The sequence below is a fragment of the Heterodontus francisci genome, chromosome 4, assembly GCF_036365525.1.
Source record: "Heterodontus francisci isolate sHetFra1 chromosome 4, sHetFra1.hap1, whole genome shotgun sequence".
Classification (NCBI taxonomy): Eukaryota; Metazoa; Chordata; class Chondrichthyes; order Heterodontiformes; family Heterodontidae; genus Heterodontus; species Heterodontus francisci.
In genome coordinates, this window is record NC_090374.1 from 91,903,885 (window position 1) to 91,931,054 (window position 27,170).

The 27,170-nt window shown below is 40.6% G+C and overlaps 1 protein-coding gene across 3 annotated transcripts in view; it reads right to left on the reverse strand.

Moving 5' to 3' along the window:
- The window catches only part of pggt1b (protein geranylgeranyltransferase type I, beta subunit), a 101,192-nt gene that overhangs the window by 41,919 nt on the left and 32,103 nt on the right, over positions 1–27,170 (reverse strand). For all 3 annotated transcript variants that reach the window (XM_068029862.1, XM_068029864.1, XM_068029863.1), the window contains 3 exons: positions 17,955–18,022; positions 14,232–14,383; positions 11,598–11,730 (listed from right to left, as the gene is read on the reverse strand). In XM_068029862.1, coding sequence (XP_067885963.1) covers positions 11,598–11,730; positions 14,232–14,383; positions 17,955–18,022 — 353 coding nt within the window. The remainder of the gene's footprint in view (positions 1–11,597; positions 11,731–14,231; positions 14,384–17,954; positions 18,023–27,170) is intronic.

The following is a 27,170-nucleotide window of genomic DNA, read 5'->3' on the forward strand; positions in this document are numbered from 1 at the left end:
CTGCCGTGCGAGGGTGGGGGTGGGGTGGGGCAGGGAACGAGCTGCCTAAGCGCAAGGTGGGGAATGAGCACTCAAGAGGGGGGTGACTGAGCAACGCAAGAGCCAGTGGCCAAGAGGAGGGAAGCAGCAAGGTCTGGACCGAGCGGCTGGGGTTGAGAGAAGCTTGGGCGGGCTAGAACAAGTGGCTGAGGGAAGGCAGCGGCAAGGCAGGGGGCGAGTAGCTGAGGAGGGAGACGCAGCGAGCAGACAGGCATGGGAAGGAATGGCAAATAAAAGCGCAATGGCAGGAGGGAGCGGGATACTATTAGGGATGGGATGGAGGCAGCAATTGCAGCCACTGTGGGGATTTGGGTTTAAGGTTGCGCTGCGTTTGCTTTTTGTGACAAATTGAGCAGCGCCATCTTTATTACTGGCAGCTGCCTGAGACGTCACGGACAGTGACGTTTCAGTGGATGAGGCTGCATTTGCGCATGTTCCAGTACTGCGCCACCTAGTGGTTGTGTTGTCAGCAAAGGCAGCCTCTAAAAAAAAATTGTTTTTTTAACCTGGTTCTGACCTCCTAGAACATTGAAGTTTTTAGTTTCATTTTCATATCAGGGTCTGTCGCAAAAAATATGCTTTAAATCCAAAGTCATAGCAGCTAACAGTCCACTCAACAGACCAGCTGCGCAGAACACAGGCTGCACATTAGCACTCCACCACAGCTGTTACGAGATACAGTGGAAACAGATTTCAGCACAGACCATAATGGGGGTAGCAGCTGCTTGAAAGAAGCAATTTCATGGTATTTGAGACTTTTAGTGGGGTCAATTCATGCATTGCTGCGAGTAAATGAACACTTGTGGGTGAAAATTTAGGGCATAAAGGGTCCCACAGAATCTCCTGGTCATTAAAGGTTAAGTTGTTAAAGCATCTCAACAATGATAAGGAGGTGGTTATAAATGGAAAACATGCTTAGCAGACCGCATTTTAGGAAGATATGGCCTATTCCTCTTACTTGGCAAGATTAAACTTCTTATACATTGAGTACCCATGTTTGGGAGGGGGGGTGGGGAGTCATGGAGGTGGCACTTAATGCCTAGTCCTCCTCCTTCAAACTGTACCTGGGTAATTTTTTTCGGTCAGCTTCTTTCTATGCATCCCAAATACAGTCTCTTGCTCTCATGAATTGTGTCAGCAGCACCTCTACTAACTTCTCTGAAAATATGGAGACTCTTCATCTTGCAGCTGCACTGTCAGATATTTAACAGATACTTAATTCCTGCAGCATGTCATTCCACTCCTGTGTAAGCACATTTTTGACAAGCACCTCCTGGGATCTGATTTCACGATTTGTAATAACTTTTACTCCTATATAAATTACTAGAAGAGAAAAATTATACCACTTGATATAACTATTTGATATTGCACAATCAGAAACAGAATTGTCAATGTCCATCTAGTGGAAAGATTTTCTACCAGATTAGCAGCTTCATAGTTAAACTTGTCCTACACCTTTGCAGCATGGGATATTACATACTGGAAAAATAAATTATGTATGTCACATGTTTTAAACATGTATATAATTATTAATCATAGTCTTTAAGTGATTAAAGTTTGGCTATATTTTTGCAATCTCCAGCATATGCTTGCATTTGCTGCAAGCAAATGGCCAGATATTCCCTCCAATTACCACAGCTGTCAGCTCCCTGCTGCTTTTAATCATTCCAGTTACTAAATATAATTACACAGTTGTTGGCCTACTTCTGTCAGTCCAGATGCTTAGCGTAAAGCAGCTGAGATGAATATACTGATGGAAGTAGCACCAAGAGTGTCAAGATATTAATGATTAGTAAGCATACACATAGCTCAAGTAGTGCAAATCCTGATATTGCTGTAATGTACGAGCATGAAAGTTTTCCATTAGAATAGGGGACTGAGAACCAATGTAGCACAGGGAGACTGTTTCTATAATCTATAAATCTCTAGCCAAAGTCACACTTCTGTTGAGACATATATTGTTGGTGTCTAAATATATTGTGCTACTGCACTGTCCCCTATATAAGGATTATAAAACCAAGCTTCATTCAACTCCAGGAAACCTGATGTGATACGAGATGAAGTGCACCATCATCTGTTTGCTTGATCATGCTGTGGAGTCCAGGGTCTTTGGAAAGTTGCAACTTGTTTCTTGTCAAAGACCCAAGTATACACAGTCAGGCACGAGTAAAAGCTGGGTGTTTGCTAACTTTTAAGACCTGATTTCCAAAAATCTCAGTGAAGTAGTTAGGGAATTCCCTAAATGGTTACGTTTCAGCTCCAGGGACATAGGAGCAGGATTAGGCCATTCAGCCCATTTAGCCTACTCTGCCATTCAATACGATCATGGCTGATCATCCACTTCAAAGCCTTTTCCCCCACACTATCCCCATACCCCTTTATGTCATTAGTATTTAGAAATCTGCCAATCCCTGCTTTGAACATACTCACCCATAGCCCTCTGGGTAGGGAATTCCAAAGATTCACAACCCTCTGAGTAAAGAAACTTCTCATCTCAGTCAAGTGGCTTCCCCCTTATTTTGAAATGGTGTCCCCTGGTTCTGGACTCTCCAACCAGGGGAAACATCTTACCTGCATCTACCCCGTCTATCCCTTTAAGTATTTTGTAGGTTTCAATGAGATCGCCTCTTATTCTTCGAAATTCCAGACAATACAGGCCCAGTTTCCCCAATCTCTCTTCATAGGACAGTCCCACCATCCCGGAAACAAGCCTGGTGAACCCTTGTTGCACTCCCTCTATGGCAATAATATCCTTCTTAAGGTAAGGGGACCAAAACTGCACACAGTACTCCAAGATTCTATACTCCTGCACTCAAGTCCTCTTATGATAAAGGCCAACATACCATTAGCCTTCCTAATTACTTTCAACACCTACATGTTAGCTTTCAGTGACTTATTGATGAGGACACCCAGGTACATCTACACTTTCTAATCTTTTACCATTTAAGAAATACTCTGCATTTCTATTCCTCCTACCAAAGTGGATAACCTCACATTTTTCAACATTATATTCCATCTGCCACGTTCTTGCTCACCCACTGTCTTTCCAAATCCCCTTGAAGCAGTTTTGCATCTTCTTCACAACACACATTAGCACCTAGTTTATCATCCACAAACTTGGAAATATAATATTTGGTCCCCACATCCAAATCATTGATATATAGTGAACAGCTGGGGCCCCAAATACTGATCCTTGCAGTACCCCACTAGTCACAGCCTGCCAACGTGAGAATGCCCTGTTTATTCCTACTCTGTTTTCTGCCTGTTAACCAACCCTTAATCCATACAGTGTATTACCTCCTATCCCATGTGCTTTAATTAAGTTCCCCACAGGAGGTTGGTCATCAAAAGCCCTCTGAAAATCCAAGAATACTATGTCCACCGACTCCCCTTTATCAATTCTGTTAGTAACGTTCTCAAAAAAAACTCCAACAGATTCTTGAAACATAATTTCCCATTCATAAATCCATGTTGACTATGCCCAACCAGATTATTATTATCCAAGTGTCCATTTATCACATCCTTTAGAATAGATTCTAGCATTTTCCTTACGACTGATGTAAGGCTAACAGGTCTGTAGTTCCTAGTTTTCTCTCTCCCTCCCTTCTTCAATAGTGGGGTGACATTTGCTATCTTCCAATCTGCAGGAACCATTCCAAAATCCAAATAGAATTTTGGATGATGATCACTAATGCATCCACTATCTCTACAGCCACCTCTTTCAACACTCTGGGGTGTAGAATATCAGATCCCAGGGACATATCAACCTTCAGCCCCATTAATTTCTCCAACACAACCTTCTTACCAATACTAATTTCCTTCAAGTTCTCATTATACCTCGTCCCTTGGATCTCTAATTCTGGGAAATTTCCTGTATCTTCCTCAGGGAAGGCAGACAAAAAGTAATCATTTTGGACCCACATTTGTCTGAGCCAAACGTTTCTTTCGAAGCTTTTACAGTTCGTTTTTACGTTTATTAGTTTTTACGTTTTTTGTTAGTTTACATTGTTACAACCAGGTGAGCAATGTATCTCTTGCTGTCTTCACCTGGTCTTATTGTAACAGGGTTTAAATTTTAAACGGAGTGTTTTGAACTCCCCCTTTTGTGATTCCTTGTTCACAGGTTCCAATTATATGGCAAATAAATGAGCACAAACAGGCTTTCTTTGGTTTAAAGCAGAAAGAGGAAATTTATTAAACCTTAAACTAAACTCTAATACGATTCACGCCTATGGATATATGACACGCTCATGCTAGCATGTACCTGCGTTATAAACATGCAAAAAATAGGGACAGAAAAGAGAAAAGATAAGTAGAACAGTTTGAGGCAAGATCTTGTTACTGCTTCTCGAGCTCGCTGTAGTCCTTGATTTAAGTTATATTCTTGCGTTTCGTTGGGGCCCAGCAATCTTCGTAAAACTCTGTTCGCGTGACAAACCTTTCTCTGAGTTTCACGTGTCTTCAATGGTTTCAGTTCCCTGACAGATGGGCAGGCAGGCAGGCAGGAGAGGAGATGTTCTTGCTTCAGTTCCAGTAGCACATGGCGTTCTCCCTGGCAATTCCTTTGTTTCGGAGTTCAAATTTAAAAAAAAAACTCCCAGGTTGCCCTGCAGGTTAGTCATGTGACTAGTTCCTTATATGGAACAGTCTCTTCATATCCTTGGTTGGAGGTTCAAATTTCTCTGTCACAGTCAGTCAGCAATGTGACTAAAACTGGTCTGACCACTTCAGTGTATTGGAGGAACACTGCTGGATTGCCATTGTTTCAACATTGTCCATTACCAAGGAAATGCCTTTCCAGTCAGAAACTGCAATTTTTAAAGTTTAAATGTTCATGTGGCAAAATAATGTGTGCCTTAGTCTTGGCAGGTGGGGATTTGCCTGACAACATTCATATTCTATTCTCCCTTTATCAGTTTCTTGGTATTCCTTTGCTATATTCTAATATCCTCCTAATCCTCAGGTTTACTACTATTTCTGGCAACTTTATAGGCCTCTTCTTTTAATCTTATACAATCCTTAACTTCCTTTGTTAGCCACAGTTGGCTGCCTTTTCTTTTTGTGTTTTTGTGCCTTGAAGGAATGTATAGTTGCTGCAAACTATACAATAATTCTTTAAAGGCTATCCATTGCTAATGTACTGTCACATCTTTTAATGTATTTTCCCAATTCACCTCAGCTAATTTGCCCTATTGATCTATTAATATTTAGGAACATAGGAGTAGGCCATTCAGCCCATCAAGCCCGCTCCGCCATTCGATACGATCATGGCTGAACATCCACTTCAATGCCTTTTTCCCACACTATTCTTATATCCCCTTATGACATATGTATTTAGAAATCTGTCAATCTCTGCTTTAAACATACTCAATGACTGAGCTTCCACAGCCCTCTGGGGTAAAGAATTCCAAAGATTCACAACCCTCTGAGTACAGAAATTTCTCCTCATCTGATCTCTGTCCTAAGTGGCTTCCCCCTTATTTTGAAATTGTGTCCCCTTGTTCTAGACTCCCCGAGGGGAAACATCTTACCTGCATCTACCTTGTCCGTCCCTTTAAGTATTTCGTAGGTTTCAATGAGATCACCTCTAACTCTTCGAAATTCCAGACAATACAGGCCCAATTTCCCCAATCTCTCTATCCCAGGAACACATCTGGTCAACCTTTGTTGCACTCCCTCTATGGCAATCATCTCCTTCCTAAGGTAAGGGGACCAAAACTGCACAAAGTACTCCACGTGCAGTCTAACCAAGGCGCTATACAATTGAAGCAAGACTTCACTATTCCTGTACTCAAATCCTTTTGCGATAAAGGCTAACATACCATTAGCCTTCTTAACTGCTTGCTGCACCTGTATGTTAGCTTCAGTGACTTATTGGCAAGGATACCCAGGTCCCTTTGTACATCTACACTTTCTAACCTCTTACCATTTAAGAAATACTCTGCACATCTATTCCTCCTACCAAAGTGGATAACCTCACATTTTTCCACATTATATTCCATCTGCCATGTTCTTGCCCACTCACTAAGTCTTTCCAAATCCCCTTGAAGCTGCTTTGCATCTTCCTCACAACACACATTCCCACCTAGTTTTGTGTCATCCGCGAACCTGGAAATACTACATTTGGTTGCCACGTCCAAATCATTGATATATATTGTGAACAGCTGGGCCTTTAATCAACTTTTAATCAGGTTAAGAAAGTCAACATAAAACTCTAGCATCACAGCCACCAACATGCTTAGAGAGACTGATAATGTGGTCTGGCAATGAATCACAAGATTCTATTACTGCACATGCTGCAGAATCAAACAGCTGGCCAGTCGAAAATCAAAATGGTGCTCATAGAATGGGGGAGTTTAGGGAATTTTTGGACGCTAAGTATTTCTCATCCTATCAGGACTGCTGACTGACTCCCGCAGAGGTAGATGTAATCTAGACCAATTGCATTGTTAGAAGGCATTTGTTGTTAGGAAACATGATTTTCATAGGATCAAAGGAAGTAGAAGCAGGAGTAGGCCATTCGGATCATCGAGCCTGTGCCGCCATTCAAACAGATTATGACTTGATCATCTACCTCTACGCAATTATTCCCCACTATCCCTATATCCCTTGATGTCGTTAGTATTAGAAATATAACGATATCTATCTTGAGCATGCTCAACGATTGAGCTCCTCTGGGGTAGAGAATTCCACAGATTCACCATCCTCTGAGTAAAGAAATTCCTCATCTCAATCTTAAATGGCCTGCTCCCCCCCACCTTCTTCTAGACTCACCAGCCAGAGGAATCATCCTATTCACATCCACCCTGTCACGCCCTGTAAGAATTTTGTAAGTTTCAATGAGATCACCTCTCATTCTTCAAAACTCTAGAGAATACAGGCCCAGTTTCTGCAATCTCTCCTCACAAGACAATCCCACCATCCCAGGGATTAGTCTGGTGCACTCCCTCTATGGCAAGTATATCCTTCCTTCGATAAGGACACCCAGGTCTCTTTGGACATCAACACTTCCCAACCTCTCACCATTTAAGAAATACTCTGCCTTTTTGTTTTTCCAACCAAAGTGAATCACTTTACACTTATTCACATTATATTCCATCTGCCATGTTCTTGCCCATTCACTTAGCCTGTCCAAATCCCTTTGAAGCCTCCTTACATTCTCTCCTAGTTCTGTGTCATCTGTAAATTTGGAAATATTACAACTGGTCCCCATATCCAAATTATTTATATAGATTGTAAACAGCTGTGGCCCAAGCACTGATCCTTGCGGTACACCACTAGTAACAGCCTGCCATCCAGAGCGACCCATTTATTCCTACTCTCTGCTTACTAGCTGTTAACCAATTCTCAATCCATGGCAGTAAATTACCCCCAATCACAGGTGCTCTAATTTTGTTTACCAACCTCCTGTGTGGGACGTTATCAAAAGCCTTCTGTAAATCCAAATACACCACATCCACTGGTTCTCTTTCATCTATGCTAGAAGTAACATCCTCAAAACCTCCAACCGGTTTGTCAAACATGATTTCCCTTTTCAGGTGGCCATCCAACTTCCTCAATTGTCTTCGCTTTCACCACCTTTATGGGCAACGAGTTCCAGGTCATTACCACCTGCTGCAAAAAATGTTCTTCCTCATATTCTCCCTGCATCTTTTGCCCAAAACTTTTAATCTGTGTGCCCTAGTCCTTGTACCATTTGTTAATGGGAACAGCTTTTCCTTGTCTAACTTATCGAAGCTTGTCATAATCTTGTACACTTCTACTAAATCTCTGCTCAATCTCCCTTGTTATAAGGAGAACAAAGACAGCTATTCCAACCTAACCTTGTAACTAAAGTCCTCCATCCCTGGAACAACTCTGGTAAATCTCCTCTGCATCATGTCAAGCGCCCTTACATCCTTCCTGAAGTGTGGTCATCAGAAGTGGACACAATACCCCATTTGGGACCTAACCAGAGCTTTATAAAAGATACAGCAATAACTTCCCTGCTTTTGCGCTCAATGTCTCTATTTATGAAGCTCAAGATCCCATATGCTTTACTAACAACTCTCTCAATATGTCCTACCACCTTCAAAGATCTATGCACATGCACCCCGAAGTCCCTCGGTTCCTGCACACTCTTTAGAACTGTACCATTAACTATATATTGCCTCGCCCTATTCCTTCTGCCAAAATGCCTCACCTCACATTTGTCAGTATTAAATTCCATCCGCCACCCCTCTGCCCATTCTGCTAGCCTATCTATGTCCTGTTGCAGGTGATTCATGTCACCATCGGTATTTTTCCGCACCTCCAGGTTTGGTGTCATCAGCAAATTTTGAGATTCTATTCTGTATTCCAAGATCAAAGCCATATATAAATAACAAAAAAGCAGTGGTCCCTGCACTGACCCTTGGGGAATACCGTTGTCTACCATCCTCCAGTCTGAAAAACAACTATTTACCACGACTGGCTGTTTTCTGTCTGTAAGCCAATTTTTTATTCTATTGGACATTGGCCCACCTGTTCCATGAGCTTCAATTTTGTTAACCAGTCGTTTATGTAGCGCCTTATCAACTGCTTTCTTAAAATCCATATAAGCAACATTCACCACATTCCCTTCATCTATCTTCTCTGTTACTTCATCAAAAATTTAATGAATTTGTTTAGCATGATTTGCCTTTTACAAACTTAATTAAATGCCTTAATTAACTTGAACCTAAGTGTTCATTGATATTTTCCCGATTACTGTTCCCAAGACTTTACCCACCAGTGATATTAAACTAACTGGCCTGTAAAGTTGCTAGGGCTGTCCTTACAGCCTTTCTTGAATAAGAGTGTCACAAATGCCACTCTCCAATCCTCTGGCACTTCCCAGTATCCGGGAAAGACTGGAAGATTATGGCAAGCCCTTCTGCTATCTCCAACCCCATACAAGGGGAGTGCCACACTAACGACACCAAAATATTGATCTTCTTTATCTGCAGCTTAGAAAAAATATTTTAACATCCTGAAATTCAGATTATATTTGCTACTATAAAACAATGAGAATTTAGTGCCTGAGCCAATTCTGCAATGATGGGCAGACTTTCACTTTCATTCACTCTGCTTCCCAGTGTTTCATTTGATTTGACTTGTTAATAGAAGCAGAAAACACTTTCAAAATCTCTGCATATATTCATAAGTGAACAACCAGGCCAAGAAAATTTTGATTTTTAACTATAATTACGGACACCAGAGGGGAAATATTGGACAGAAGGACACACAGGCAACAAGTGAAACATGAGCAAAGATATCTTTTAGACACCTCTAGTTTTAGTGGAGTTGCTCAGTAATAAATCACAGCACCGAAACAGGCGGCACCAACATCAATCGGGGAGACTGGGTTATGGTTACAGAATTCAGCATAAATATGATTTGCTTATGAAGTACAACTGATGTCTTTTTTTCATTAGGGCTTACTGCTGCAAAGAAAATATATTGAACATAGCCACAAAGAAAATCAAGAGGACAATTCAACCCAAAAACCTGTGGACATTAAATACGCAATACTTGAAAGAACTTTTACTTCCATGGTAATTAGGGGTTTAGCATTCTCTTAAGTTCCAAGGGGACACTATATCTCTAGCTACCAGAACTATAGTAAAGAATACACAATGGAAATGTTGCCAATAATTGCTGATTGTGTTACATCCACAAAGCTTTTTGCACCTGAGCAGATGCAAAGTTATCAGGGTAGGTAGACTTGATCTATATTTAGCATGTCAGTTTAAAAAAAATCCTTGAAGTACCCATCTTATGATGGACTTGTTGCCAAATGCTAAAACAGAAAGCAAATCAACAGGCTTTAATTTAACTTGCATCTATACTCAACAGTCTTACAAAGCCTACTCCCCAACACAATTTTTTCTGACTGGTAAGCACAAAACATTAAAAATGCATGAAGCTTTGTGAAATCACCCACCTGCCTGCAGTTATGACAGTTTCAGAACTGAAAATTCTTTGACGTGGGTTTAACAATAAAGAAAATGTTCACAAAAAAATGTTGACTTTTATTAAAAGCTTCTGCTGTGCACTTTCGTATCAGTGGTAACTAAGATGACAACTCAGTGGCATACATGACCACATTTCACAGTTGGGTATACATACATTCAAAGTTCCTTTATTTACATTATGGTGGAAGTATCAACAAATTAATCACATGTTTAATACTGCAAATAATTCTTCAAAGGCCACTTAGTATGCTCATCAAATTCAAAAAAGCCCAAAAGAAAACTTACTTCCTACCCTTGAAATAACCGGATGATAACACATTCACAAAGTGGATCAAAAAACCATGCTTGCCCTCAGAACTGAAGGTTGCAACTTCCCTAAATTACCCTCCAATGAACTAAATGAGATTGTTCCCCCATGTCACTTCATCATAGAATCCTCAGCATTGCCTCTAAGACCAAAGCAGCAGATTGCTAGCGTGCATTGCATGCAGGCAGGTGTGACTTTATATCGGCATTTTGCTGCATTTGGGTTGCTGCCTAGCTCATCAGCATCTTTCAGACTATTGAATGAAGTCAGCTCTCAGGCTACAAACCCAACCGCATTGAAACAAAAAGCCCAACACCTATCCAGAAGATTCCACAACAAATGCACAAAGTCAAAAATAAGTTTCATGTACCTACACAAAATCCATACTTGCCAAGTGACTGCAAAATTACAAAATCATTGAGTTGGAGTTTCCAATAGATTACAGTCTATTACTGTTTAATATTAAAAAGTGATTGTGCAGTATTACAAATTAAGCAGTTTTAATGAATCCATAGAGCATTCATTTTGCATACAATTTCAATTTGTTCCACGATAACACTACTGAAAATGACATTATCCCAAATTTCAACAGATTAAGAGTAGGCTATAGAAGAGTTGAAACAGCATTCCAGGTTGATCTGTTACACGAGTAAGAAAACAAAACGTGGGTGTCCAGTATTTAACTGCTAGTATCCAGTACTTAACTACTGGTAAGTAAAGAGCTTGAAAATTGTTCAAGTCTAAGAACGAGTCAGGGCATCAACAAGATTTTAACAACCTTTTCATAACAGTGACAATTAAAATTATTTTCAAAACACTACAAAGTTGGCTCGGGCAACCTGTACACATCCTATTTATTTCCCAGTTGAATGAGCGTAGACGTTTTTATTAACTAAGGTGCAACATAAACAAGGTGAACAACCACAATCTGTGGCAACTGTTAAAATGTCATCAGCAAGATTGTTATATTTCACTTTGTTGCCTGTAGTTACATTTTCAGATAGGTTATTTCCAAATCAATGAGTAACAAAACAAAACATCTGCCTGCATTATTTGCCAACACCTCCATTTTATAGCCAAATAAAAGCCCGAGGAAAAAAACTTTTGTATCCGAGGAACTGTAGTTTTCATTTGTATTTTTTAAAATCTGTGCTAAATTAGTTTAATGAGCTAAAATTTTGAGAACTGTAATCCATAAGGAAAATTCAAGTAGAATAAAAACTTAAAATTTCACAACTCATGTTACAGATCGCATTTTCTTCTCTTTTCTCACTTACCATGCTTTTCCTGATATATTCTATGGCTTTCTTCGTGTTCATTCCTGACCAGTCATTAAGCATGTAGCAGATACAAGTGGCACAGTACACAAACCTCATGTCATTTTCACTTCCTTCCGGCACTGCATAGAAACTGTAAGACAAACAAAGACAGGAAGAAAAAACAACAAAATACTGCTGTAACTATCTAGACATGATAAATACACTTTGGGATTCCACCATTCACTTCCTCCTTGGCACGCCCATGCAATCTGTACTTATGAACTATAAAATGAACTTAATGAAGTAAACCCAAAATGGACACTTTTCTTGTAAACAAAACTGGAGTAAGAGGTCAGGTGACTTTTTTCCCTGCCAATACACACAGACATTACAAGAACCCTAGCTAATTTTCATGTCTGGACGAGTCTTGGAGAAGTCATTAAAATACAAATGATTTTTCTGGACACATCCCTAAGAAATTAAATTACAAATGACTCTGTGGTAATGGCTGTTTCTCTTCAACTGATTGGAATTGGAGTTTGGAGTCCAAAAGTCTGCGACAGTATTGTCAACCCAAAGAATGGGTGTGAAAAGACCTATTTTATCAAAGTGAGATGAGGATGAATGACACCTGGACTCCATTGTCTAACAATAGCCTCATCATTAGAAACCACTTATGAGGACAATGCAAAGAGAAACTATGATCACATGACAGAAACTAGGCTTCTGATATGGAGCTTCAATAAAGGTATATTCTGGGCAGACAAAGGAGATCCATCTATACCAGTGAAGAGAAAAGACACTGCCTAAGATTACCAGCTTTGACATTTTAGAAAGTGCAACAGAGATCAGATTCCTTCGATACAAAACGCGAGTTTTCTCACAATTCATCAGTCTATTTTAGATGCAATGAACATTTGCATTACACAGCAAAAACATATTTTGGTGTATACAGCACACAGGTTTCAGAACCTCGGTATACTATGGTGGAAGGACCTCGTACTGGGAAAACCATGCCTCACAATTCTTGCCATTCCATTTTAAATGCAATGTACATTGGTATTACACAGCAAAAAACATTTTGGTGCATACAGCCCAAGGGGTTTTACACGGGTTCCAGCTCCTCGGTATACTATGGTGGGAGGACCTGACAGTGGCCTTTCCCCATTGAGCCTTTGTGGTGGCTGCCCTTAGTGATTTTTATGAATAAAATATATTTTGGGAAAAAAAGATTACTAGCTTTGAACTACATGTATGCAGAGACTGGAGTTTGGCCTTGAACTCCCTACCTGAGAAATTATACCAGGACTTCTCCATTGACCTTTGGCTGGAGCATAACAAGAGCAGTCTGCAACAATGCAACTGTCTTCCTGACCCTCCCAAGCTTTTCTTCAGTGAACAAAGGAAAAGAATACAGGCCAGCACTATTTCAAGTCTTCACCCCGGGGAAAAGCAAGCCTAATAGAGAACTCTTTAAAATCATCAGACCTAACACATCTTGATAATCTATATCTTTTCTTGGGTGTGCATGTATCTGTATGAGAGAGGGTGTTGTTGCATATATTTTAGGTGTCGTATAACAAACATTTATCTTTCTTTTAAACTTGCGAGAAAACTGGTCATTTGTCTGTTCTTGACAAAGCACTTTAAAAAAAACACCTCTTCCGTCAGTCGAAAGGTGAAAAAGGCAGGACCATCCTTATCTCTTACCTGCCCATAACATTCTTCATATGAAATTTAATTTAGAGCCATTGAAAGTAAGGCTTCTGTACCTTTTGTTTCACTAAGATATCTGTTGTAACAATACTAAATTGGTTTTCATCAGGACACTTTGAATCTTCATAATCAAATTTTAAAAATGCACTTGCTATATAGCAAAATACATTTTACTCCAGAAGCAAAAAACCTAAACCAGTCTTTGGTAAGGTGCCAGGTAAACAATAAATTCAATTTTAAAGTGGAACTAGGCCTCCCTGATGCTTCAGTGGATAAATTCACCACGGTGTGATATTGAGTTATCAAGTCCAACTTTCAATCTCTGTTGGTGTCCGCTGGGTTCAGCAATTTGCTTCAGTACAGAAGGGTTTTCTTTTGTGGAAAAAGCAGAGGGGAAACAAACAAAATTCCTGCACCTATTTGCATCCAGTGATCCCTGCTGGCAAGTATACATGTAAAGCCGTCGAGTATGGTTAGTATTCGAGGTCAACTGTCATATCTGTAGTTCAAAAGTTTTTTTGACCATAATCGTAGAGGTTCACAAAAGGAAGGATTCATTTGGATAAAGTATCAGACTTGCCACACCCAAGAAATTGGACCACAGGATGTGTCAATGTTTGAGGGAAAAAAAGATTAAAAAAAGATTGAGGAACTAAAAAAAACACAAGTAATTGTGATAGTAGATTAGAACACGATTCATAATAAAGGCACAGGAGTTCAGTCATTTCAGTTTTGCAAGATATAAAATCTTGAATTACTCACAGCCTTCAAAAGGTCCTAAGCAAGCAAAGCATGGACTCTCCCATTCCAGTGAGGATTAATCACAGAACATAACTATCCCAACATTTATGACCCCACTGCTAAATCAATATCATGATAGTCTGCAACGTACTGGAGCAACCTGTTCAAAGTGTGACAAAAAACATTTTACTGTACCTGCCATCTTCCAATTGAAGAGCTCCAAGCCCTGCCAGACATGCTTCTTTATTCACCCGTTTCAGATCATCTCCGAGGATCACGAGGCTAGCTAGGCCAGTATATGTCATAGCTATGTGACCACTGTCATACAAATGATGCGTACCTTTATCCTAAAATATACCAGTAAGCATGCATCAGACAAAACGGTACAAAAAGTTGAAATACACAGGTTTGGCAGCATTCCTGTAGAGGGTCATCGATCTGAAACATTAACTCTACTTCTATTACTACAGATGCTGCTAGATCTGCTGAGCATTTCCAGCATTTTCCATGTTTATTTCTGATTTCCAGCATTGGAAATACTTGGCTTTTTTAAAAAAGCATTTTACTTGTTTTTCTCATAGGTTACAAACAAACCAAATACTTCAGAATAATTACAATTGTCCTTTTTGTGATCGGGGGATCAGAAGGCAGAGACTGGGAGCGGAACCAATTGCGTAAATCCTTAAGATTAAAACTTACAGGTTTGAAATCGATGCCCTAGTGTCTTTTTCCTTCTATCCAAGTTTTATACAGGGTTTAGACAAACCAGCTAGTGTGCTCCAAAATAAAAGCAAAATACTGCGCATGCTGCAAATCTGAAATAAAAACAAGAAATGCTGGAACCACTCAGCAGGTCTGGCAGCATCTGTGGAAAGAGCAGAGTTAACGTTTCGGGTCAGTGACCAATGACTCCTGGCCTGCGTCCCACATTCTACACTCCGTAAACTTGAGCTAGTTCAAAACACTGATGTCCACGTCCATATTTGGGCAGGTCCTGCTCACCCATCACCTCTGTGCTCATTGATCTACATTGGCATTCATTCAAGCAATACCACAATTTTAAAATTCTCATCCTTGTTTCCAGGTCCCTCCATGGCCTCACCCCTCACTATCTCTAATCTCCTCCAGTCCAGCAATTCTCAGATATCTGCACTCATCTAATTGCGACATCTTGAACAACCCCAATTTTAATTGCTCTATCAGTGGCGGCTGTACCTTCAGCCGCCGAGGCCCCAAGTTCTGGAATTCCCTCCCTAAACCTCTCTACCTCTTTCCTCCTTTAAGGCGCTCCTTAGAGTGTACCTCTTTGATCAAGCTTTTGGCCATTTGCCTTAATATCACCTTATGTGGCGCAGTGTCAAATTTTGCTTTATAGCATTCCTGTGACATGGCTTGGCACCTTTTATTACATTAAAGGTGCTATATAAATACAAGTTCTAATTGTGTTACTGCTTTATGCAGGTTCAGTTGATTTGCAGGAAATTCTACATCTGTAAGATCATAGTCTAGAAATCTCCAAATAATCTAACAATAATACTCAGTTTTTGTCCAAACTGTTTTGATTGATCAGTTTAAGAGGCTGCCTGGTGAGTTTATTTGGTGAGTGATGCCTGGTACATGCAGAGAATGTACAATGCAGGTGCAGCTGCCAACAGTTAGCGGGATGGGATTGGGGGTGGGGGTGGAGAACACAAACAGCAGAAGGGGAGCCCAACATGAAAGATCACAGACCTGAAACATTAACTGTGTTTCTCTTTCCACAGATGCTGCCAGACCAGAGTATTTCCAGCACTTTGTTTTTATTTCAGATTTCCAGCATCCATCGTATTTTGCTTTTATTTTATCATAGTTAACTTGGCTGGAGAGATTGCTTCCATGAGGGAAGGATGGGATTGATGGAGGGAAGGGGATGACAAGAGTGGGATGAAAGGGCATGGGAGGAGCTGCAGGGGTAGGGCAAGACGGAATTGATTAAGTATGGCAAAATGGCGGGGACAATTATTTGATACAACATATTATTCAAAAGCTAGTCTAGGTGCTAAAAATGAAGATTCACTAGATTTGAATGAAAAGTTTTGGAAAAATCGTCAGGTGAATTAAAATACATCAGCATTGATTCTATAGACAAAGATGATGCCTCTAGAGCTTCTACACTGTATAACTCCAATGGGCATGCCACCACACTAACTTAGTCAAGGAAGGAGCAGTTATAATGGTGCTATGAAACTTGAAACTAAACAAGGACTTTGTCATGGAAAAAGATTGGTAGTTAGGAAGCTGTTTTCTTCAATGATATAGATGCTGAAATTATAACTGGCAGATTTCATGGGAACAGTGTTTAATTCCTCAAACAGTGAACCATCAGATGTAAACCTGCCTTTTCAACTCAGGAGAAAACAGTTCACAATTAGACTTTAATAAAAGCAAAATACTGCGGATGCTGGAAATCTTAAATAATAACAAAGTGCTGAAAATACTCAGCAGGTCTGGTGGCATTTGTGGAGAGAGAAGCAGAGATAACGTTTCAGGTCTGTGAACTTTCATCCCAATTAGACTTTCATATTCTATGACTATGAACAAGTAACAAGGCCAGATTCTTGACAAAATGGTTATTTATATTTCTAGGCCTGTTTTTACAGATGGACAGCTTTATGCAGCTTTTTCCAGAGAGAAGTTTTGATTCTATTAAAGTCTTTAGAATCAGAACGTTTACAGCACAGAAAGAGGCCACTTGTGCCAGCCGAAAAACATTCCACCCATTCTATCCCACCTTCCAGCATTTGGTCCATAGCCCTGCACTTGAGGTGCATATCCAGACTTCTTTTGAATGAGTTGAGGGTTTCTGCCTCAACTACCCTTACAGGCAGTGAGTTCCAGACCTCCACCACCCTCTAGGTGAAAAAATCTTTTCCTCATCTCTCCTCTAAGCCTTCTATCAATCACTTTAAATCTATGCCCCCTAGTCACTGACATTTCTTCTAAGGTGAATAGGCCCTTCACATCAACTCTATCCAGGCCCCTCACAATTTTGTACATCTCAATCAAATCTCCCCTCAGCCTTCTCTGTTCCAAGGAGAACAACCGCAGCCAATCCAATCTTTCCTCATAGCTACATTTTTCCAGTCCCGGCAACTTCCTTGTAAATCTCCTCTGTACCCTCTCTAGTGCAATTACATCCTTTCTGTAATGTGGTGACAAGAATGGCACCATTCTTTGATGAAATAACAAGAAATCCAGTATTTAAATAAGTACTGTTGCAATTAAGATACTAATTTGACTACAAATGTTTTGCAGGTCTCTGCTAGTTCACTATAATTCCTTCTCATACAAACACTGCAGTAATGAAGTTGGGACATCAGTGCTTTTTCAGTTTTAAAAGTTAATTTTAATCTCCTTTAGGTACAAAAAGGGCCCCTAAATTTTTCCTTTCCGACCCAGAATTTCCTCTTTCCTCACCTCAACAGCGGTGAAATTTCAAGATTAAGCTACTTGTTCCATCACATGGTGAAAAAAGATGGGTTTGTTCCATCAGAATAATGAAGTGAAGGTCCTTGACACCAGACTTCAGTCATTTTCTGATCTATTAGATAAATTTGACTGCTGTATGCACATGCTAAAATATCTCAAGCAAACAGTGCAAATGAACAGAATTTAGTATTTTAAAGTTACTTAAGCAGTGTAAAAAACTTATCAAATATTACTAAATACAGATTTCCAAGAAGCTATACCTGTGCAGAAATTATAGCAAGGTGCCACAGAAAAAGAGACCTGAGCCCCAAACTGCACCGAATTCAACTCAAAATTACCTCTAGGTTCCCTATAAGGAATATTCAAGAAATTTCTACTCTGACCTCTGAGTAGTAATCACTGAATAAAGGATTGGGTTCACATTGAGATGCTTTGCAGACTCCAGCTAACCTTTGATTGACTATACGGGATTCCCAGATGTGAGGAACCCCTGAATCCACAGCGGTGCAGATTGGATTCTGAAAAACAAAATAATTGTTAACTTACACTAAAATAAATCACAATGAGTGTTTTTAAAAACTTTTTAAACGTAAACATCGCAGACGTCACTGCGAAGAACAGGTTACCAAAATGAAACATTAACTCGGCTTCTCTGCCAGACCTGCTGAGTATTTCTATCATTTTCAGTTTTTAATCACAGAACAGTGATTAAATTTTTAAATGTATCTAATCGTTTGCAACTGAAATTCCATGGCAACACAAATTTCACACATTTAAAATGTTGAAAAATATAAACCTGCCTTAAATAAAGCAGAAAAAAGTTTCCAGCCACATAAAACAATGTAGATTTTATTTTCAGTGTACTATAAATCTGGCTTGCTCTTTTAACAAAATTATTCATGGATGCCTAGAGAATACAGGCAATTGTAGCAGAGACCAATTAGAGGTCTGTCAACTGCCTGTGAGTCTCCAGTATGACTGACAAGCAGTAAACACAAGATTATTCTTCTAACTCTTCTCTCAAAGGCACCGATTCATGCTACGTTATAGTCCTAGGTGCTGGTTATCTTCCAATCTCTTCTCCAAGAGACGACTCATGTGTGAACAAGCAACTTCAGCATGGAATGCATCACAATTGAGCTGGTTTCTGTTCTCACTTGACATCCACAAAGCTCTGCTTTCCAGCAGCGACTACCACTTAGCTAATGCAGTGCACTGAAAACAACTATAGAACTTCTACTGCCAGTCTTACTGTAGTTGTTTCATCTCAGTTTGTCAATCATCCCTTTGCACCACTCTTGTACATTTGAACTTTCTAAGCTTCCATCGGTCCCCTGCTACTTCTTGCTGGATACTATTGCAGCAACAGCAAACATGCTGCTCTTTGGTGACATCATTTGAAATCACAGCTTTAGTTTTCACATGTACACTGACGACATCCAGCTCTTCCTCAACACCACCTCTCTCAACCCCTCCAGTGTCTCTAAATTGTCAGACTGCTTATCTGACATCCAGTACCGGAGCAGCAGAAATTTCCTCCAATTAAATATTGTGAAGACCAAAGCCATTGCCTTCGGTTCCCATGACAAACTCCATTTCCTAGCTACCAACCCAACCCTCTCCCTGGCAACGGTGAGGCTGAAGCAGACTGTTCACAACCCTGGGGTCACATTTCACCCCAAGATGAGATTCTGACCACATATCCCCCATCATCACTCAGACTGCCTATTTCCACCTCCATAACACTGCCTGACGCTGCCGGTGACTGCCTCAGCTCATTTGCTGAAATCCTCATCCATGACTTTAATACCTCTAGACTTTACTATTCCAATGCACTCCTGGCTGACTTCCCAAGTTCTACCCTCTGTAAACTTGAGATCATCCCCGCTGCCCATATCCTAACTTGCACCAAGTCTTGCTCACTTGGGGCATGCTGACCTACACTAGCTCCCAGTTAAGCAATGGCTCGATTTTAAAATTCTCATCCCTGTTTTTAAATCAATCCATGTCCTTGCCCCGCCCAGACATCTGCATTCTCTTCCTATCCTAGAAGCCTCTGAGATGATATCAACGCTCATCTAATTCTAGCCAGCTGAACACCCCCGATTTTAATCACTCCACCATTGGTTGTGCCTTCAGTTGCCAAGGCCCTAAGCCTCTCTTTCCTCCTTAAAGACACTGCTTCCTCTTTGACCAATGTTTTCAGTCATCTGTCCTAATATTTCTTATGTGGCTCGGCGTCTAATTTTCTTTTATAATGCTCCTGCGAAGTACCCAAGATGTTTTATTACATTAAAGGCACTGTATAAATACAAATGACTGTTCTACCCTCACAGCTCCCTACTAATAAGGATCAAAGTATCTATTAGTACACCACTGAAGTTCACCCTTGAGCGACGCAAACTGGCCTCTGTATGGCATCTTTGCAAACAAAAGATCAGAAACAATCTTTCATTTTAGCAAAATGTCGCAAAGTGTTATCAAATACAATTTGACACTGAGCCACATAAGGAAATGTTAGGACAGATGACAAAATGCCTGGCGAAAAAGCTGGAATTTAACTAGGAGAGAGGTAGAGAGGGAATTCCAGAGCATAGCGCCTAGACAGTTGTAGGCATGGTCATCAATATCGGGGGGATTAAAAATCAGGGATGCACAAATAGCCAGAATTGGAGGAATGTTGAGTTCTGAGAGGGTTGTAGTGCTGGATGAGGTTACAGAGATGTGGATGGGCGAGGCCATGGAGGAATTTCAAAACACGGATGAAAATTTTAAAATCAAATTGATGCCGGACCGGGAGCTAATGTAGGACAGCAAATGCGGTCATGGGTGAACAGGGCTTGCTGTGAGTTAGGAGATGGGCAGCAGAGTTTTCATGAGCTCAAGTTTACGGAGAGTGGAAGATGGGAGGCTGGCCAGTACAGCATTGGAATTGTCAAGTCTGGAGTTAACAAAAGGTATTGATGAGGGTTTCAACAGCAGATGGGCTGAGGCAGAGGCAGAATTGGGTGATGTTAGGGAGGTGTGTCTTGGTGATGGAGCAGATATCTGCTTGGAAGCTTATCTTGGGGTCAAATACAACACCAGACAGTTGCAAGGAAAAAAAGACAGGATCAGTGGCTAGGGAACAAAGTTTGTGGCAGGGACTGAAGGCAATGGCTTTGATCTTCCCAACAGGTGAGAGAAATTTCCACTCATCCAGTACTGGGTGTTGGACAAGCAATCCCACAATTTAGAGACAGGAGAGAGGTGAGTGTCATCAGTGCTCATTTGGAACTTGGAAGTGTTTTTGGATGATGTTGACAAAAGGCAGCATGCAGATGAGAAATAGCAAGGGGCCAAAATAGATCCTCAGGGGACTCCAGAGGTAACAGCGAGTGTGAGAAAAGAAGCCATTGCAGGAGATTCTCTGGCTACAAGTTCAGGGCTGAGGCAGAGGGGAAACCTTAAGGAAGTTTGACCCAGCAGGCTAGGGGAAGGGAGGGACGGGCAGAGGCAGTTAAATAGATTATCTCAATTTTAGTGACAAAGAAGTCCATGAATTGTTCACATTTGTTGGAGGGGTGGGTGAAGGAGGAATGGGAGAAGGGTTTAAGGAGACAGTTTTAGTGGAGAGAAGTTGGGAAGATGTGGGGGTGAGGGTATGTTTGCATTCCAGGATGATCTCAAATAGTGCGCAGTTTTCACATAGGACAGCAGGACCGGCTAGTGTTTGTGATCCAGCCACTTCAGACAATAAAACCACAACACTGCAATCAAACCTCAACAGTGTTATGACCAGGTGAGAAAGGGGTCTAGGGTTCCCTCAGCCTTCACCTGGTCTTACCGTAACAGGGTTCAATTTTAAACACACCTTTTTTTTTTTAAGATTCCCCATTAATGAATCCTTGTTCACTAACTTCCAATTACAAGGCAAATAAACTAGCCAAACGGGTTTTCTTAGGTTTAAAGAAAAAAGATTGAAGCTTGTTAAACTTAAACTCTAATTCAGTTAACGCCTACGGATATGCGACGAGTCCACGCTCGCATGCATACGCAATACAAACATGCAGACAGACAGAAAAGAGAAGAAATAAAGTGGAAAAGTTTGAGGCAATATCTGAAGATCGTTTTGGTTATTGTTCTCTGTAGAGTTCTTGATTGTAGGTAGGTCTGGCTTTTTGTTGGGGCCCAGTATTCTTCTTAAGCATTGTTCAATGTAGGAGACTTTTCTCTCGAAGTTCATGTGCCCTCAGTGGGTCCAGAGGCTTGTGAGAAAGAGATGGGAGCAGACATGAGAGGGCTTCTCACTCCAGCAGCAAGGAGTCTTTGAGTTCTAAAACTCTGCGGCTAGTTCAAAAAACCCTGGACCAGCCAGTTAGTCATGTGACCAGCTGGTTTAACCAGTCCTGGCTTTTGTGGATTGTATCACTTTAGCAGTCTCTGGAATGCTCTTCCTTACACCTTCAATGTCTGGTAATCAAAATCCATTGTGAGTTGAATGTTTCAGGGAATGGTCCTTTTGTCTCCACAAGCACTGTCTGTTAGTATGCAAATGTTATCAGCTATGTGTCTGGCAGCCCTTGTAACAGGCCTTCTCCCCAGCAAGTTTAAAATCTATGCTCATATGATAAAATGAATATGCCTCATTCTTGGCATGTGAGGACCTGCATAACAGCAATACAGAAACACCAATTGAGACAAGATATCTATTATGAAACGTTCACACGATTCAACAAAATTTTCAAGTCATATACAGCGCATATCAAGACTACAAGCCACTGATTCTACTGATCCCCACAAAATCTGATTAAGTGCCCCTTCTGTACATATCTCAGAAACCTCAACATACAAAATACTTTTTTGATGTAGATCAATTTACTCTGAAGAATCAGCAAACACTACACCTCATATTCCCTTCCTGTTTAATGAAGTTTAGTGGTAAAATTAATTTCCCATCAGATCCCTAATACAGATAAATTTCTTTTTACAAACTACAGCAAACCAAGGGTAGCATTTTATCAACTTGCACAGCACATCTAAGTATCATTCCACCATGCTGCAAGGACATACTGTTCTATCTCAACTGTGCCATCTAATGGTAGAGTAAAATTATGGGGATTCTTGAAGACTGAAATAGAAACAGAAAATGCTGGAAATACTCAGCAAGTCTGGCAGCATATGTGGAGAGAGAAACAGGGTTAATCATTTCAGGTTGATCACCTTTCATCAGAACCATCTAATGGTATGCTGTATGCATCTCTTTTCCAGACATGCTAAAGCTTTTGTTCAAACATAACAGCCTTCCTCTTAGAATTGTGTGTGAAATGTACTTGTCAATGTTCTGACTTGAACAGTCAGCAAACAGACATTGGAGCTGGTGCACTTTTAATACCTCAATTATTCCCCAATCTTTGGGATTAGTTCTTCGGAATCTGCTATTTTGGGTTACAACCTTACATCATTGCATATTTATTTTAATTTGTATAAAATTCAGCAGATTTATCATACCTAATAAAACATATGAGCAGCAATTTCAGCATCTAATGCCTCAATATTTCACAAGGTTGAGATTAAAGGTGCGGATCATGTTGTTCACTTATCTTTCTTAATTTGCCAATCCCAATGATAGAATCAAAACATATTACCCTAAACACAGATACAAACCAACAAAAGCCATGGGTGTCATCACAGGCCAAAGTTATTCACAGGCCATACTGTGGAATGGTAGGCTGCGTTACAACACATTTGATCACTAAAAGGTGAAATGACTTTAATACATTTATGAAGTAAGATGCAAGGTGGTAAAGAAGTGTATTTCCCACATATGGAAGGAGAATCAAGCTTTTAGAGGCAGCATTATTCTTGGATACTAATGAATTTCCCTTCCTGGGCAGATCAGAAGAGCACAGGCTGCCTGCAAATTTCTCTTGGGCAGTTACAGTTCATAGCTTGGAGAAAATTTTGTGCGTGGGTGTGTGAGGCAGGGGTATTTACACCTTCACATCTGTAATATATGAAAAACTGTTCCAGAATTCTAGCAATGATCATAGTTAGCATTTTATTTAAAGTTCCTCTATTTTGTGGTACAGGAGCAGTACCAATCCCTCTTCCCAAATGATGAACTCAAGTGTATTCCAAATAATTTAAGACACACAATAATTGATGGATGCTAATAAAGTGCAGGGACAAAAAACATCTTTGCGCAAAATCAAAAACATGTTTGCCATTGGTTCTGTAGACTGCACCACTTTATTAACTATTTATCCAGAAAAGTTTTCTTATTTGAATGATGTCTAAATTCATCCACTTTTTAATAAAAATGACAATAAATGGATGTTTTCAATCATATGGTATAAGCCAATCAATACAAATTGGGACCTCAATTGCTACCTTCAGAGTATTTTCAGCCACATGCATACAAGTTTCACTTTCTGGAATTAAAATACTATTCAATTACCTTTATTGATTTTGCACAAAGTAGGTGTCACTTCTTCCTACAAACATGACTTTCCATCTCTGCAGATTTCATTAAGCCTGATGTCTACTAGCTTTTAAATGCCAAAACAAATCCCAACCACAAAACGCAGGGCAAACGACAGATTTGGTGAAATCTGAAAACTATACAATCGAAGTAACTAACATGGGAGTGGATTATCTTTGAAGCAGGGAAACCTGTCAGATGACAAGTTAATTATTTTTTTAAATTAAAAAGTAACATTTCAGGTATCTCATTTAAAAGGTATTCTTGCTCTGGCTTCCGGAGATGAGACCAATAGTTATAGACAATGCTTACAATCTGAAGGATTCAAATTACCAGGATGACTTGTATTTGTATATAGGTCATTATAGTTTCATATTTCAAAACATAATACCCAAAGGAGATGCAGTATTCAGTTCTTAATTGCAACAAAATGAAAAGATAACATGTGTGCATATATTTCAAATTACCACAAGAAAAAAAAAAATTTAAGGTTGTGAAAGTTTCAAGAAGTTGCAAACAATTCAAAAATATAATAGATAATCCAGTACACTACATTTATTTAGATTTTTTTTTGCTTTCCTGGGAAGTTTTCAATTAAAAAATTGTAAATTCAAGTCAACAGGGTTACAAGAAAGTCTGATCTTTTAATCCTTTGGCATATCATTTTTAGTTATTAAAAATATATACTAGTGAGATGAGAGAAACACTACAGAACATAAGATAGAAATGGGAGCAGGAATACACCATCTGGCCCCTCGAGTCTGCTCTGCCATCCAATAAGAACATGGCTCATCTTCTGTCTCAACTCCCTTTTCCCATCTGCTCCCCATATCCCTTCAATTCCTGAGGAATCGAAAAACCTGTACCTCAGCCTTGAATATACTCAACAACCCTCTAGGGTAGAGAATTCCAAGATTCATAACCCTTTGAGTGAAGAAATTTCCCATCTCAGTCCTAAATGATCAGCCCCTTATCCAGAGACTGTGCCCCGATGTTCTAGATTCCCCAGCCAGGGGAACAACCTTTCAACTAACTGTCTGTCCCGTCAAGTCCCCTCAGAACCTTATACGTTTAAATGAGATCACACCTCATTCTTCTAAACTCCAGAGAATATATGTTCAATTTACTCAGCTTCTCATTATGGGACAACCCTCTCATCCTAGGAACCAATCGAGTGAAGCTTTGCTATACCTGCCTTTGAGGCAAGTATATCCTTCCTTGATGATTTATCAGCCGAATGTCTTGCATCTCTAAGCTTGTAATGGACAGTCCTGCGGATGCTTCAGTAGGCATTGTGCTTGGATAGTGCTCGAAAGTCAACTGTGTATAGCAAAAGCAGATACTCACTATACTGAAGATGACTGGGTAACCTTTAGGGATATAGTGTACTCCACTGCTCTTGAGATCCTTGGCCCTACCTCTCAAAAGCATCAAGATTGGTTCGACAAGAACAATGAGATGATCCAGAAACTACTGAAAGAGAAACATCTCCTCTGTCGGGCTTACCTCAATGACATGTCATCACTATTCAAGCACAATGTCTACCAAAACACCTGCAGGACTGTGCAGTGTAAGCTCAGAGAGTCAAGACACTTGGCTGAATTAGAAAGCAGACGACCTCCTACGCCGACCAAAGACCAGAAGAGATTCTACGATGCTCTGAAATATGTCTACGGGCCCCAGTCTATTGGTTCATCATCCACTCTCGTTGCTGACGGGTCAACACTGCTCACAGAAAAAGCCCAAATTCTAGAAAGATGGCCGGAGCACTTCAACCACATCCTCAATCGGCCTTCATCCGTCTCTTGGTGACCCTCCCACACGGTTATAAACAAGAAAAGCCATGAAACTCCTGTCTGTGGCAAAGCTCCAGAAGCTGAAGCTTTACTAGCTGAGATCTACAAGGCTGAAGGTCAATGTCCAGTCAAGCATCCCAATGAATTACTTGAGTCTGTATGGGAGCAAGGAATCAACCTGCAAAAATACAAAGATATCCACCTGTACAAGGGGAAAGGAACTCGCCAATCTTGTGACAATCACAGAGGAAACTCAGTCCTCTTCATTGCCAGCAAAATCATCACCACAATTCTTCTGATTCACTTAGTGCAACATGTCAACCAGGATCTGCTGCCAGAGTCAGTGTAGTTTCAGAGCAGGTCGAGGAACCAATGATACAGTGTTTGCATTTAGACAGCTCCAAGAGAAATGCCAAGAACAGAACATGGACCTCTACACCACATTTTTTGACCCAGCAAGGCCTTCAACAGTCATGAGGGCCTTTGGAAGGTAATGGAGAAATTTGGTTGCCCTGAGAAATTTATCACAATGGTTCAACAATTCCACGGCAGCATGCTCGTATGCATCCTTGGATGATGGCGAGTCTTCCCAGTTACTAATGAAGTTAAGCAGGGCTACTTGCTAGCACCAACCCTCTTCAACATGTTTTTCTCCACCATGCTCTCTGATGCCTTCCATGCTGGTGATCCTGGCATCAAAATCAGGTATCGCACATGGACGGGAAGCTACTCGATTTGAATGACTCTGGGAAAAATCCAAAGTCTCCAAAGACGCACTTTGCCATATCCTGTTTGCAGACGACTGTGCGGTACTTGCAGGTTGAGAGCTGGAAATGCAACGTAGGATGGACTTATTCTCGATTTGAATGTGACAATTTGGGCCTTATGATCAGCAAAAAGAAAACTGAAGTAATGTACCAGCCTGCTCCAGGAAAGCCCCATCTCGAGCTGAAGGTTTCAGTCCATGACCAGAACCTGTTAGCAGCAGATAAGTTCACTTAACTCGGCAGCACACTCTCTCGAGCTATCCATATCCATGACAAGAAAAATGCAAGAATTGCCAAAACAAGCATTGCCTTCGGCAGGCTTTGAACACCAGTGTGGGAATGAAGAGTAAGTCTGCCTACCAAACAAAGTCTATAGGAGCAATAATCCTGCCCACTCTGCTCTGTGCATGCGAAACTTGGACTGTGTACCAGCGTCATGCCAAGCAGCTCAACCACATTCACTTGAGCTGCCTTCAGAAGCTTCTAAAGATCAGACGGCAGGACAAAATACCAGACACTGGAGGTGCTCACCCGAGCTGGCATGCCAAGCATCCGCACCATATTCAGACAGTCACAATTGAATCGGCTGGTCATGTAGCCAGAATGCTTCACACATTCGCTTACCAAAACGAATCTTCCA